General features: G+C 42.7%; 1 protein-coding gene across 1 annotated transcript in view; it reads right to left on the bottom strand.

The window, feature by feature from the left end:
• FMNL2 (formin like 2) overlaps nucleotides 1–15470 on the bottom strand; it is a 301761-nt gene that overhangs the window by 15543 nt on the left and 270748 nt on the right. Inside the window, 10 exon segments of the mRNA XM_027589168.2 lie at nucleotides 570–650; nucleotides 781–849; nucleotides 1907–2141; nucleotides 3681–3883; nucleotides 4714–4838; nucleotides 9674–9815; nucleotides 9817–9887; nucleotides 10230–10542; nucleotides 12381–12482; nucleotides 14447–14596. Coding sequence (XP_027444969.2) covers nucleotides 570–650; nucleotides 781–849; nucleotides 1907–2141; nucleotides 3681–3883; nucleotides 4714–4838; nucleotides 9674–9815; nucleotides 9817–9887; nucleotides 10230–10542; nucleotides 12381–12482; nucleotides 14447–14596 — 1491 coding nt within the window.

The raw sequence follows: 15470 nt of genomic DNA, 5'->3' as shown, positions 1-15470 counted from the left end.
AATTTATACTCTTTCCTAAACACAAGATTATCTATTTCTTTGAAAATTCTTCACACTCTAAGAGTTGAAGAATAGTTCACCATATTAACTATTGTTATAGTTAATAATTTTCCAAAATGTTGGATCTTTACATTGTTTCTAATTATTTGCAATTCTAAAATAAAGCATCCATAATTCAGATTCCTGAGGAAAGAGTCCCAGATATGGAAACACTGGGTCAAAAGGCATGAGGATTTTTAAGGTTCTAAGTGCTCGTTGCCAAATGATGTTCCAAAAAATTATACCAGTCGGTTCTCCAACTAGCAGACAATACTTGGTTGATTTCGGTTTCACATTCACTGAATTCACTAAAATTATTCCTCTAATTTTAGAATATCATTGTTTGAAAAACATACATTATCTAATGTTTTTGATATTTGAAAATTAAAAAAAAAAAACCTTTGTTTATTTCTGGAAAAAAAAAATCCCACTCCCATTTCCAAGAGCTGACTCTCCTCCACTCTGGGACTTAAATCTCTGCCAGCTCTTTTGTCCCTTGAAGAGCCTTGCATTTCTTTTAGTTCACTCACCAGATCTAAACTCTGAAGTTTAAATCCATAAACTGCTCCTCGTTTACTGCTATTCATATAGTTTCCAAGGGCCAAGATGATCTGCAAAATGAGAGAGAGGAGAGAGAGAGAAAGAAGCCCATTAGTAGAGCATCCCAGGCATTCCCAGGCCCAGGAATTCAGCTGACAAGTCAATTCTTCCCTGTATGTATATGAGGAAAACTTTACTTGCCTCCAGAATTTTCTTGAGTTTTTGGGATGACTTTATAGAGACAGATGCTGCTATAATTGAGTGCAGTTGCTAGATTCCATTCAAAGGAAGGAAGGGGAGGGGAGAGAGAAAGAGACATGTTAAAAATAAACTCTAATTAGAAACTAAAATTTAACACAAAAGAAAATAGACCTGCATTTAGACCTTAAAGCCTTAATGCTGAGGTTCCATTTTTCCTCAACATAACAAATTTAAGTTGTCCTGCTAGGGTCTTAGGCAATATCTTTACATGCAAGCTCTTCTCTCAAAGTATTTGAAATGAGAAGAAATGTCAGAACTTGCTTATCACAAAATCTGTAACCAATGGGACTCAGAGCTTAGAGTCAACAGCATCTTCTAGTAGAACTCAATTCCCTGCCCACCACCTGGAACCATGTTTTTAAATCATTGGAGTTGTCCAGGAATGAAAACAAAACAGCAAAGAAATACAAACCCTCCAGAAGTCCTCAGAACATATTGTGAACAGACATGCTACTGTAATCAGTAATTAACAAAAGTGTATTTAGAAACAGAACTGGGAAAGAACTATTTATGATATTTATGTTTACAATATTCAAAAGTCTCTACCAGATTAACACAAAGAAACAAGAGATGGTTGGCTACTATTTCTCCATCACCATGGTGTACTATAACAGATTTCCAAGGAAAAAGACTCCTGTGGTAAATTTATAATGCTTCCAATGAAAGCCAATAAGCCTGTTCATTAAAGATACAGGATCATTTTTAGAAATGAAAGCAACATTTTTAGTCTTGCCAACCCAGTCAGTCGGACGACTGGTATCTTCAGGAGGGGAACAAGTTTGAGAAAATGATCTTCCTGGTCCTATGTATTGAAGGGGAAACCTGGAGGACATCTGTAGACACAGAAAATGGCATTCTATGGAGGAGAATAGCAGTATGGAAAATGGAAATTCACCATTTTCACATTTAGTTGGCATACACAATGTGAAAAGGAATGGACAAAATAAAAATGCAATCTAGAAAGTTCTGGGAAGGAGTCTTTAGAGCCCATGATGTTAAATACAATTTTGGAAGAGACTTAAAAGAAAAAATGATACTGTATCCCTGCCAGAGCTGGTCCACTTACAGGAGTCAGCATCTGAATGCTTTCCGCAAAGTTCCCAATGAAGGCCATGATGGTCATCTTCTGCATGAGTCTCTCAATTTTACTGAACTGCATCATGAACCGGTCTTCATCTGACAAGTTCTCCAGGGGCTTCCTTTCCCGCTCATAGAGCCGAAACACTTTCACCTCGTTCTCAGTTGGCAAGAACCTCATCAAACATTCTACAAAGTCTACAGGCAATGTCTTCAAGTCAAATCTGAAGACAGATGTGGACACGTCAGTGTTAGAGAGAAAACCTCCTACCTTTACAACCGCACCCCCATTTGGTCCTGCTCTTCAACCACCATTGCAACGAACTGATGATGTCTACAGCCAAACGGTGGAGATGCCACTTGGTGCTGGCTCATGACTGCCCAACAAGTAGCTCCAATGGTCCTTTCTGAGAACCTAGACCTCATCACAACATCCATACTCAGTTTTTAGCCCATTTCTAAGTCTCCAGAAAGCAACACTTAAATGACAGGAAGAGCAAGAAGGAAGGCTGAAGCATCTGATGTTTAAGTGGTTCAAGGACACAGTTTTTAAGGCATATTAAGTACTGCTAATTAAGGAGACTGATATTATACACACAATTACAGAATATCTGGTAAACTCTAATATTTTTCAATTAAACCAACAGTCTGGACTATTTTTTCTACGTTAGGAAAAAAAAGGTATCCAAATGCCTGTACTAAACGGATGTTTTGGTTTAAATGCGTACATCCCTTGAAGGTATATCAGGTCTCTTTGGATATATGCTCAATTTGAACAAATAGAATATTTGCTACAATCTCTATTTTCTTCCCTGGACAATCTTTGTTCAGCAAAGTGATAGAATTATATCTAATCATCATGATACATATGGCATCTATAGATTAAAAACCAGAATGCCTATCATGTTTCAACATCAGAAATCAGAACAGAATACAGGATACACCAGACTATTGGATTTTCATCCTGAGGACATGAAATTGGAACAAATGATTTCTGAGGGTCACATACTCCCCTAAAGATCTCTTACCGAAATTTACGAAATACCAATTTACACTGAATTCATTCCTAACACATCTAAAACATTTGTTCCTAATCATATTTGAAATCCATCATGACCACAAGAAGGGCAGAAAGATTCCTCTCATAGAAAAGTAAATAAAACCAATGCCTTCTCTGCAATCCAGGGATAAGAAAAGAACTGAACTTTAAAATTTCCTGAAAGCTGCTAAGAGAAACAGGAATCACATTCCTATTGTTATGAACTAAAATATGCATCTGTATCACATTTGCATCTGGCACTGAATTGTATCATTCCACAAATGCCATCAAATTTGTATTCAACAAATCCAGAGAAAATTCAGATACTCCAGAGCAAATGAACAGTCTCCCCCTTTTTTTAGCATCTGTAATTCTCCACTCCTTGTAGGTATGCATTGCTATAGACATACAGGAAAGCAGACCAAGTTAATAAATCATGTCCTGATCCAGTTGTTACTCTTCTAAAATGATTTTCGCTGGAATACAGCGCTCACAAGGGTAATTTCTGGCCTGCCTCTTTAGTGCTAGCATTCCATTCAACTCTGAAGTCACACATACTTAACAAAGGGAAGCTTTGGTATGTGGATATCAAGGACTGCTCCATCTTTTATCTTCCATCTTGCCCTATTGAAATATTTATGTTATCTACCAATCGTAACTTTCTTATTTTTGTTTTTATCCTAAATTCACTGGAATAGAATTTTCCAGAATGCCCTGAACTTACACATGTATAGCTTTACATATCTCATCAGCAGTCTTTCCAGCTTTCCTTAAAGTTATGGCAAGATTTTTGGCCCTATTTGCTTCTAGTAATGTCACTTTGTTGGATCCCTTCTGTGTTATCTTCTGTTTGCTTGAAGAAAGATCAATGGCAGGACCTTGGGCTTTTGTCTTAAATATTTCCTCAAATTCATCCACATTTAAATCCTGGAGTAGAGAGGGATGAAATAGGCAAATTGGATTACACCTAAAAATTAAGTCGGAAACCATTCTGCCAGTTTCTTAAGCATCAAAGAACTTCCTTTTTCTACTCAGTACTTGCCTTTGACCATGGCTTACTCTATTTTCCTGTTCGTGCTATGGCATGACTCAGGCCACACATACAGCTATGAACGTCTGAACTAGAGAACTGATTCCATCTGGCCAACTCAACAGCTCTTCCCGAATTACCTTGCAGGGCCAGCCACCACAGGCTAAAACTATCAAACCAGATAGTGAGTGTGATTATTGAGTTCTTTTTCACTTAGAGTTCAATAAAGGGTTTTTTTATGCCCTTTTATAGATGAAGGGCAGGGCTTATGTCAGATACATATTTTGTGGCATCCACTGAGGATAATTACAACCAATCCATAGTAACATAACTTTTCTTTAAAGATTTTATTTATTTATTTGATAGAGAACACAGTAGGCAGAGTGGCAGGCAGAGGGAGAGGGAGAAGCAGGCTCCCAGCTGAGCAGGGAGCCCTATGCGGGGCTCGATCCCAGGACCCTGGGATCATGACCTGAGCTGAAGGCAGACGCTTAACAGACTGAGCCACCCAGGTGCCCCGTAACATAACTTTTTAAACACAGTTTTGAAACCACCTTACAAAATAGTGTCCAATTTTACTCTCTAATATTAAAAATCCTTTTCTTCTTTACATCAAGGCATTTAAAACACTGGCATTGTGTCACTGAACCTTCCAGGTTAGCAGAGCACCCATTTTAGCTTTGCTGCCCAGAGAGCCCTCCCTGTTTCTAACCAATGAGAAAGATACCTCCAGAATTCGCTCATCATCAATTTCGTTGAAGACCGTGCCATTGATCTGATTTGGTTTCAGGGCAACCCAGTTAAAAACTGGCATTCTGAATTTCGTCTTGATTGGCTTCTTAATTTTCACAGCTACAGAAGTCAGAGAGGATGAAATTAAGACTCCACCAAAACCCCACGATCCTCAAGAATAATCAGAGAACAGTCCTTGCAGATGACACTTTAACACTGGGGGAACACAGGCAAGAGGTGCCCAAGTGTTTTTAAACACACAAAACATCACACATGGCTTTGGCTAGGGCAATCTGAGGTCATTTGGTTGAATGATACAACATTATGGTAAAGTTGGCTAAGAGCCAGGGGTTGTTTTGTTGTTGTTGTTTTTTAATGCAGGCAAATGGATTGTTCTGTTACACTCACAATGTTAGGACAATGCTTAAGACAAACTATTGGGGAGCAAAAATTATTAATAATGTTAGACAGCAGAGAGGACAAATGCTCTATGACACTGGTGAGTGTGAGTCAGATTGTGAAATCTTAAATTCTTGGTTCTAGAACACATATTTCCAAACCAATCTTAAAAGACAATCAGAGACTGCAGGTAAGTGGCTGACTACAGCACCAGGATTGTGATGTCAGGAAGGCTGGCTTTCTGCTGGAGCAACACATTCTTGTGGGCCATTTTGACAATGGGGATTATACTGATGCTGAGTTATCCCAACCAGACCAAAGGCCACGAACAGCTCAAAATAGAAAATATTTAAGACGACAGAAGGGGTACTCAGAAATCAGGATTAGTACTGCTTTTCGAGAATGGCCACGGTCCTGTCCCCCCCCCCCCACTTTAAAGAGCAAGTTCTCCCCAGGAGTCAGCTACATGTGACTAGAAGGCATCCATGAACCCATGAAAAACACAGAAAACCTCTTAATAGAGAGGAAGGGATATCTGTCTTTGAGGGTCAGGTGAGGAATTGTCAACTCCTCTTAGTGGGGAGATGCGCTAAAAAAGGAAATTCATCAAAAATTCCACGAATTAATTACACATCATAAAGAAGTCTTCCCAAACCATCTACATATATATATATGTATATACATATACATATATATATATATATATATGTATGTATGTATGTGTATGTATATACACACACACATACCTTCTTAAGTCTGTCCCGGGCTGCCCAGCACACTATTTGGGAGCTCCGCTATTTGCCATCATTAGTAAGGGAGGGAGAAGGGCAGGACAGAACAAAATAAACCCAATGCACACTGGGCTTTCCCCTGGCTGCCTGCCATTCCTCCAGAGTTACGAAGGCCACATACACAGCAGGAATGTCATCTGATAAATCCACACAAAAGCATGCAGGAACACAGAAACACAGCTTTTGCCAAACCAGGTCATTCTACCACCATGACACCATAAGCCCCACCACCCGACAGTGTTGGACAGCTCACTGCACTTCATTTTGGACTACAATGCCCAGGAAAACCCGTGTCCTCTGTGGGACAAAGGAACAGACCTTCCTCTAGCCTGGTATGTGAGCGATATGGAGGGAGAAGGGGGAGCAGGGGAGAAGCTGTGCAGGGATCTTTCCACAGTCTGAGCCAGCGGGTCCATGCCATTTGGTTCCACCATCCATCCATGGACACCGCAGGCCCCAGGACATGCACTGAAAGTCATCCCATCTGCAGCTACCCTACTTTTAATTTGTCAGCAAAATTAGGAATGAGCCTGAGATCAGAACACAGGCAAAAAAAAAAAAAAAGTTTTCAGAAAGCTGTCCTAACTCCATCTGGGGAATGAGGGGTGGGTTACAGGAGAGGGGGCCTACAGGTGACCATGACAGACACTGTGCTCGCAGCATTCAGGCTAAAGGAGTGGCTCTGTGTGGGTGGGCGTGTGTTCCATGGACAGAGCTGGAGACCAGCAGGAAGGGCCTGGAAAAGCAGCACCTAGCAGTCTGTCCTTGTTCTGTGGAGCAACTACCCTTTTTCCCCAGAATAAATTGAAAATCCTCCTAGAGCGGAGGCCTTAGATTCAGCTATGACCATTAAACTAAGAGAAAAAAACACTCCTTTTCTTTCAGGGTGGAAGGAATATGGCCTATGAAATCCAGGCTGCCTGCTTACAGAGCCATAATCTCTTTTACAAAAAGTGTGTGGGCAAACCTAGACCAACTGTCAACCAATAGCAAGACTTCCCGCACACACAGGGTCAAAATGCAATGGTTCAGTGTAAGATGGAATGAAAAGATGTGAAAGCACAGTGTGATCAACAGAAACACATGGTAAATACCACACTCAGTGAAGAGCAACCTACAGAAAAGCTTGATTGGCCCATCTTTTGTGGAAGCAGAAAGAACAAAGAAAATATAAAAAAAATAAAATTAGATATGGTTAGAGTCAAGCCACTCAGCAGTTCACGCACTCTTAGCATTCTTGGACACATTTCACAAGGCAGCACAGAACCATAAATGCATTTCCATTCGGGCCTGCCTTGAAGACTCATTATTTTGTTTTAAAAAGTAATCCTTCTTAGAAGAGGGGAAAAAATGATCTCATCATCATGGTCCCAAACAGCCATATTGAACTGTGCTAGGTATTCCATAAGATATGAGCAATGTTTTAAGAAAACCATCAGCCAAGTACAAATTCTCACTGTGAACTTACAAAGCACCTTCTCCCAGAGAGACAGCAAAGGTTACAGACTGCCCAGGCATCTGTCACAGATGACTGACACGGAAAATGGAAACCAGACTGCTCTAGCACAGATGTAAGGAGGTAAGCCTAACGTTTCAAATATACATTCCACACTGTGCATTTTCTCTTTAAAATGCAAAGACAACTTCACTAGATAAAATTAGAGGACTGCATTCAGGTCCCCTGTCTTGGCCACCACGCACACACCTGGGTCATTGCCTACCGAAGAGATAGGCCATCCTGTTGCCCATGGATCCAAGGGCCTAGCAATGTCACAGGTTTCTGGATTCCAGGAGCCCGGGGCATATCATCTCAGCTCTGTCCCTTGCCTCTACTGGGACATCCTGATTCTGTCTGGCTTCTTCATTCCAGGGAGAAAGTTACCCCACACACTGGCAACCCATCTCACAAAATGTGCTACATAACGGTCTTAAAATCCTTAGATCTTGTAAAACAGAACATCTTGTCATTGTTTAATGGACACTTAGGGCACCGAAGAGGAGATTCTTAAGTCCCACCCACAGCCCTCTAAAAATGGTATAAGACACAAAGGGGACAGCCTCCAGCTGCAGCAACCCTGAAGGCAGCGGTGGGTCATCAGCTGAACAGAGTTCCACGCCGTACAGTTGAGGCAATCCAGAGACCCTGCAAGTGTTCAAGATTAAGTCACGGGAAGAGTCCAGAGGGGACCAGACTCCGAAGGGAGCCCTGGACCTGCACATCTCAGCCTCACGCCAAGGCAGTTCTGAGTTCTAGGTGAGAGCTCGGTGGATGGAAGTAGAGGCTCTATCGTGTTAGGTTGTGCCAAAGAGAAAGGAGGTGGTACCCAACGAGAGCCACCACAGCAACCACGAGCCACGGTGAATGCTCTCAGGGTGCTACGAGGGAAGCCTCATCTGTGAGCCAGGCGTACATGGCAACTACAGGTTTTCACACTCAGTGCCTAAGAGCAGCCTGTCGATAGAAGGAATTCCTGGGGCTTGCTAAGAGGTTTTTGGTTCACATTCTAAAATCCAATAGTTCCACAATGACACACCTTCAACTTTTGTCCTTAGGAAGCAATAAAAGTTCTAGAAGAAAGGAGGAGATGGGGGTGACCTTGAACGGTAGAACTGAATCACTGGATTCCTGTGAACATTACTTTCAACAGGCCCCTTGTTTGTTTCTTGGACTGTACAGAAGTTGGGGTGGAAGGAAATACCACAGACTCGGTGTGGAATAAGGTTGCTCTTGGGTGGCTTTCTGGTGCCTGAAAGGGCTTCGGTCACTAGGATGAATCAGTCCTACTGACTGGCCAGTACACCTGCTGATGGGACGGCGGTCAAGGGACTCTCCCACAGCTAAGATGGTCATTAGACATTGGACAGAAGGCTGAGAACTACCGCACCTAACAGAGTGGAAATAAGAGACCGAAGTGGAGGAGAAAGCAGAATTTTCTGACGTCACAGAGACAGCACGGCAAAGCTCAGAGCTCACGGCAATTTCAAAATGCCAGGGAAATGCTCCATGACAGGGAAAATGGCTTGTGGTATTTTAGAAAAGAGTAAAAAGTCACTTCCATGAGTCAAAAAATCCGAACTCCTATTTCAAGGCATTAGAACCACTCTCTTCGTCTCGCCCCCCACACACCCTGTTTTATTTCTGGTGAGGTGGGGATGCCGCATTCTCTCCTGTTAGCAGGGGGGCAGTGTGCACGATTCAGAAGCGTTTCAAGGCACAGAGATACCGCTGTTGGCAACGCGTCCCTTGAAGCTTCAGTTGCACTATAGTGAATTCTGAGGTCTTCAAATGCACAGAAGAGATGCCTGGAAGCCTACATCGGGCAATTACGCAGAGAGCCATTTTCCCCTTTTGTAAATGACACTGTGAATACCTTCCAAAAACAGAGCCGAGAGCACCAGAAGCAACGTGTGTCAGAGCTCCGACTAGTACAGATGCCCACAAGTGTTCCATGAATCCATGAAAATGCACTGACCCCTAAGAAGGTAACTTGTCTTCCTTCCTCTTTCTAGGTGGGGAGAGTGGAAGGTGGGAAGTCTGCAAAATCAGAACTCCCTGCTAGAGAGAAACAACAGCTACGCAGAGAAAAATGCCCCTGTGCATGGCTTCCCCTTTCCTGGCTACATTAGCGGCACTGCTCTTAGATTAAGAGGAGGTACATGGGCTTGCAAGAGACCTGGACTTTCAAAGAGGCTTTAAAGCCTCTGGAGGTAACACAAATGAGTATTTCGTACACGGGTACCTGGGTCTGAATTCTGTGCTCTTACCTGCTAATCCTGAGTTGAAAACCACTGTGGGTGAGGCCGTCCCGGGCAGCGGGGGTGCAGAGGGAGGAGGAGGAGGTGGTAAAGGAGGAGCCAGCACAGTTTCAGCTGCAGGGCCTGGGAGAGGGGGGGGAGGGGGGTGGCGGGGGAGGAGGCGGGGGAGGGGGTGGGGGCGGGGGCGGTGGTGGCATGGGTGGCGTTACTGGACCATTTTGCACTAGCAAAAAAAAGCAGAAACAAATTGCCTTTGAAAACAGGGGAATGGTTTCACCTGCAGGATGTCATGTGCACATAAAGTATCCAAAAAACAAAACACTTAAAAGGACATGGGAATTTTTTTCAAACACTATAAAATGTCCTCACTGGCAAATAAAGAATACACTGCAACATACGTAAAAGCTTCAGCTTTAGAACCTTAATCTCAAAATGTAAAAAGTTTTTAAAATCAAAAAAAAGAACCGGCCAACAAAAGCAAACAAAGGACATAAACGGACAGTGGATAAAAGAAGAAATACAAATATCCCGATACCCTTTCAGTTCTCCCGCTGAGGCTTCTTACCTGCTTCAGGCATGTCTGCCGATGGAGGTAGTGGGGGGGGAGGAGGGGGCAAGGGTCCCGAGGAGACGACCCCCGTTACTGGTCCCACAAAGTTACCCACTGCCACTTCTGACCCCATGGACAATGTGCCAGAAGCCACGACTGGCAGTATGGCGATGTCCCCATCCCCTTTCTTCTGAATTTTAATGGTCCCTTGTTTCTCCAGTTCATGAATCTTTTTTTCCAGAGTTGACTGTCTTTGAATGGCTTCTTCTTTTTCTTTGACCATTTTCCTTAATGTGTGAACCTGGGTATTTGCATCTTTGTAGATTTCCTGCAAAAAGAGTCCACAATCAAGAGTTTAACTTCACATGACATTCATACCTATTACCATCAGATTGGCAAATTGCGGATCAAGAAAATAACAAAAAAAAAAAGGAAAAGGGAAAGAGAAAAAGGGAAGGGAAAGGGAAAGGGAAGGGAATGGGAAGGGAAAGGAAAGGGAAAGGAAAGGGAAAGGAAAGGAAAAGGAAGGGAAAGGAAAGGAAAGGAAAGGAAAGGGAAAAGGAAAAGGGAAAGGAAAAGGGAAAGGGAAAGGAAAGGAAAGGAGAAAAAAAAAAGGACACTCATAAATACATAGGAATCCTAGGGAACTGAGCCAGATCCTATGAAGTCCCATTCATTATCAATTGTTCATTGGTAATGCATGTAATATATTCTAGCCACTGTTACTGTTAATACAGTTCTTTCTATTAAGAAGTGCAGCTAACTCAATTTTCCCTGCAGGTAGAGAGGAACAAGGCAGAGATGATCCAAAGATAACTTTATAGCTGACTCTGGAATACCCTGAGGGTATTTCGGTGGGGCAGCATATTTTCCTTTTATTTTAAAATTTATTTGTAACTCTGAGACACATATCAGCTAACAGTAGACAAAAGACCCTAAGTCAGATTTGGATGGAAGTCAGACTGGGATTAAAAATCTGCAAAGCACGGAACGATCTACTCATGAATAACCAGGAGCTGACTGTTCTTCAATGGGTTTCTCTGGCCTTCACAATGCCCCCTTGACCAAGCTCAGGACAGCAGTCCTTGTAACATTTTCCCTTTGGTATGCAGTTAACAGAACAGGCCAGTATGTCCCTCGACTGATTACTTAGCTCTGTCTAGGTTTTTAGCAGAAAACAAAAAAGTTACAATTTTCAATTTAAAGGCCGTCCCCGTTCCTTTTATTAGGGGCCCACCGAGGTTCCAGTGTAAGGATTTTATGGAACTTACTTGCTAGGTCTTGTACATGTGATCTCTCACCACAAACCTCCAGCAGGCAGGGAAACATTCTTCACACCCTGTCTATTATTAATAATCTGAGAGTCTGACTTGAATTGAGTCCATATGCTACAACTTTGTCTCGATGGCGTGCCAAAAAATAAATTTCCTAGAGTTAACTGTAGGACATGTCAGAATATCAAGCAACACACACAGACATGATAACCATCGCATAAAATGTGCCGTTTCATCAACGATGGTGTAAAGGCAAGCCATGTGCCTGAAAGCCCTCCAGGCGTTTTGGTGATTTTATGTTCTGGACAGTTCTAAGCACACGGATAGCACTCCATAAATACCTGACACAAGGTAAAACAATGCTAAGGCCAAATAAAATAGCTGGGATTATCTGATAACAAAATGAATTGGTTTTGCTTTGCCCTTTTTTTTTTAATTTTTTGGTGAATGCCATTAGGTCTCGCCTATGTTGATTTCACCATTTCCATGGCAACCACCAAATCTGGTTTCAAGTAGAAGCAAAGCAAAAAAATACAAAGAAGTCCAAGTCCTAATAAAAATAAATAAGGGGCATGAATTAAATCCATGCCATGTTTTTATTTCCAAGCAAATGGGTGATCCACTGAATCAACTAGGACTCGTCCATATGGGAAAACATTGTTGCTCTCAAAATCTGTGATAAGGACTGAACTCCCAACATTTGATTGCACACACATGTATATACATACCCTATGTGTATTTTCATCTGAGTATCACCTCTGAAATGGTTCCAATAAATATGCTGCATCAATGCATTCCCCTGACATGAAAGTATTCCACGTTCTATTAGGACTAAAACTGGTGCACATTCCCTGCAATGCCCGTCTGGGCCAGCTGTCATCAGCACACTTACTCGAACAACATCCAGCTCCTTGTTCCTCTGCATGAGCTGCTTTTCCAGTTCCACAATCTTGGACATGGCTTCATTCTCCGTGTCTTGCAGTTTTTCAGACAACTGTAAAGTTTTAAAAGGGAACCTGTGGTCACAACCTGACCATTCTGCTCAGGTCCTCGGTTCTCAGAAAGTAGAGCTCAAAAACCATTCGGGGCCCATCAGAGTCCTGCCTGTGTTCCCCAAGCAGTTTTCTGGAAATGTTTATATTTATAATAGGATTCTGAATACATACTTGCTTCTAATAGGAATTTATAATCTACACATGATCTTTAATAAAACCCATACATCAGCTCCTTAGTGTTGGGACCTAGACGGTGCCTCTCCCTCTGTTTCTGCAGGAGCTGACGAGGGTGGGAGACAGTGGGTAAGGCAAGAAGGGAGGTTCACCTTTCCTGCCCGAAGAAAAGGCCATTAGGCCAAAGCTTTTGAAAATCATTGGTACACAAAACTTGGTTATTATTGAAAACCAGCTGAGAAAACAGTCCTGCTGGTTTTGACCCAAACTACCCAAATACTAAGTCATTTGGAGGGTCAGTTTGAACAAACGGGTGGCCTGCTACAAAAGTGGGTTATGTGAATATGGTCATGCAATGCTGGCTGAGGCTTCCAGAGGAAGATTAGCTGAACCGTATGTGAAACAGTTACTTTTCCCACAAGGCTCTGAAAGTGAGCAACTTCGTATTTCACTGAGAATGATCACAAGTAAAGAAAACCAGGGAGGCAAGGTGAGGAGGAAGGGTGGAGCTAAAAACCCTGGTGAGGTTCAGAATATGAGTCAAATCTTTTAGGGTAAGAAACACTGGGCCGGTAAGTGCCCTTCCTAAGCGGGTGCCAACCACGTCACTACAGCACTTACAAGGTGGGGGGAAGGGTTGGCTCACCAACTTGGCTTAACCACAGCCAAGAAGATGCCCATTTCAGAGTGATGGACAAAGGTGAAGGACATCAAGCACGTCCGATACTCTCAACTAAGAAAACGTGGAGGAAAATAAATAGGCCCCTCAAATGGGGGAAAATAATATTGCTCCAAAAAGAGACCACTGATTTATAACCAAGGACACTGCCAAGCAGAATTCAGCATAAGAATTTGGTCCTCACAATGCTTGGGTCTTTAAGAAGCACCATTTTTCTGTTCATTCCTGCAATATTCAAATATCTGCTTAATGGATAAACACATGAACAGCCTCTGAAAGCCTTTAGACTCATAGTCACCTTAGTGTGTGACAAGAAAAATCCCTCAAATGAGCTCCTGCCAAGAGGACACTCCTCAAAGAAGAGTAGATAAGGGAACACTCACTAATTTCCTTGAAAATGCCTACTGTTGAAGAGACTCTTTTTAGAACTTGAGTAAGCATAAGGTAAGACTGTGCAGATATGCATCACAAAGACACAAGATCACCCCGTCCATGGGCCTGTGTGGACACACGGAGTAGAGCATGACTTATATTCACAAGACTCTGAGTGAAATATAACTTATTGACACATCAAACCAAACTCCCACAGAGGCTGAAGTGGGCGGTATCTTGCCTGCGTAGCCATGGTAGTTGCACTGAGGGAGAGGGTTAGGTGTGAGGCAGGAAAGACACAAGTAACAGTCCAATTAGCCCTGGGGCTTATTTTAGTTGCTAGAACCCATCTTTCATAGGCCTATGTGAGCACATGTGACAGAAAATGACTTCTATTCAGAAGAACAAGAGTAGAAGAGGACTTCTTCACCTCAGCCCAAATTCACATATTCGAGTGACATTTCCCCCCTACGTGGCGCCAACCATCTCACTCTGGGGGCCTGTCTGTAACTAAGATGCCCAGGAAATCTGGGTTCAGCAGAAACCAAGCAGGTGAGCTAAGGCAAGGCAACGGATTCCCCTTGGTTTTAAGTAACAAACATGCTTTCTTTGAAAGAACCCCGAGTGGCTTTTGACAGCTATCTCTGGCTGCAGCTCATCCCTACACTCCAAATACTCTCAGTGACCGCCCTAACAGCTAAGTGTGCGTGTGTGTCTCCTTTTCTGAGACGTAGTTACATGAGAAATGTTTTCTTCCAGCTCTTCGACCCTCTCCAAGGCCGCATTCTTGGTCTCAGCATCTTCCAGCAGAGCTCCCACATCGAACACGTTGTCCAGGTAAGCTTGAATCTGCACCTGGAGCTTGTCGCTCTCCGTGTGCTTCAGTTTCTAAGAACCAAAACGCAAGAGAAGGCGGCCTTAGCACAGCTGTGGAGAGAGAACATAATGGTACGACAGCCTACATGTTTTTGTTACTTCCAAATACTCCAGTCTTTTCCAGTCTTTTCCAAGAGAGGGTTTGATGCCTCAGCCTCCTTAAGAGGACCACAGAGTGTTCGACTGTTCATCTAAGAAGCTACCATCAGATTACTTTCTGGTGAATACCCTCTCCCAAATATATACTTATTTCCTTCCTAATTCTTCCTATAAATTTATTCCTCATATCGACATATTCCAAACCAAAACATTTTGATACAGGCGAAATCAGACAACAGAAAAATTAAAAAGCAGCTTCGGAAGAAAGCTACAGTCGCAGGTTTGAGACACATCTGTGTGCAGAGGCGGTTAGAGTTAAGTATAATTTGCCTGACTAAAGAAGGTGGTTCGACTGAGGAAGAGGGTTAGGTGGGAGGTAGGGAAGACACGGATAGAATATATCAGCCCTGGGTTTGATTAGTAAATTGCTAGTCTACCGCCCTCCCATGGTAACTTCCCCAAGATACTGCCCCAGCATAAGGAGTGCAGGGCTCCTCAAAGCACAGATCAGGAAGCCTTCCCTCCACTCCCTGCCTTACAGGCCCAGGCATCCCAAAGGAAGTCAACCAGCTTTAAGGTGAAATTAGAGATCAAGAAAATCTGCGAGTCTTCCTTACAAGTAACCTAAGTCCTGACTTCCTCTGGGGGAACAGATGAGTAGCTAGAATAATCCTGGCATATGGAGGACACCAATAAACATGTATTGAACGAATCAATGGCTACTTACAAGGCTGGGCTTTTGTAAACCAATGAAGCATTTATATATTATATGCTTATAATATTAATC

The sequence above is a fragment of the Zalophus californianus genome, chromosome 3 (genome assembly GCF_009762305.2).
Source record: "Zalophus californianus isolate mZalCal1 chromosome 3, mZalCal1.pri.v2, whole genome shotgun sequence".
In the NCBI taxonomy this organism is placed as follows: Eukaryota; Metazoa; Chordata; class Mammalia; order Carnivora; family Otariidae; genus Zalophus; species Zalophus californianus.
The sequence above is the reverse complement of the archived record's forward strand: the minus strand, read 5'-3'. Positions and strand labels throughout refer to the sequence as shown.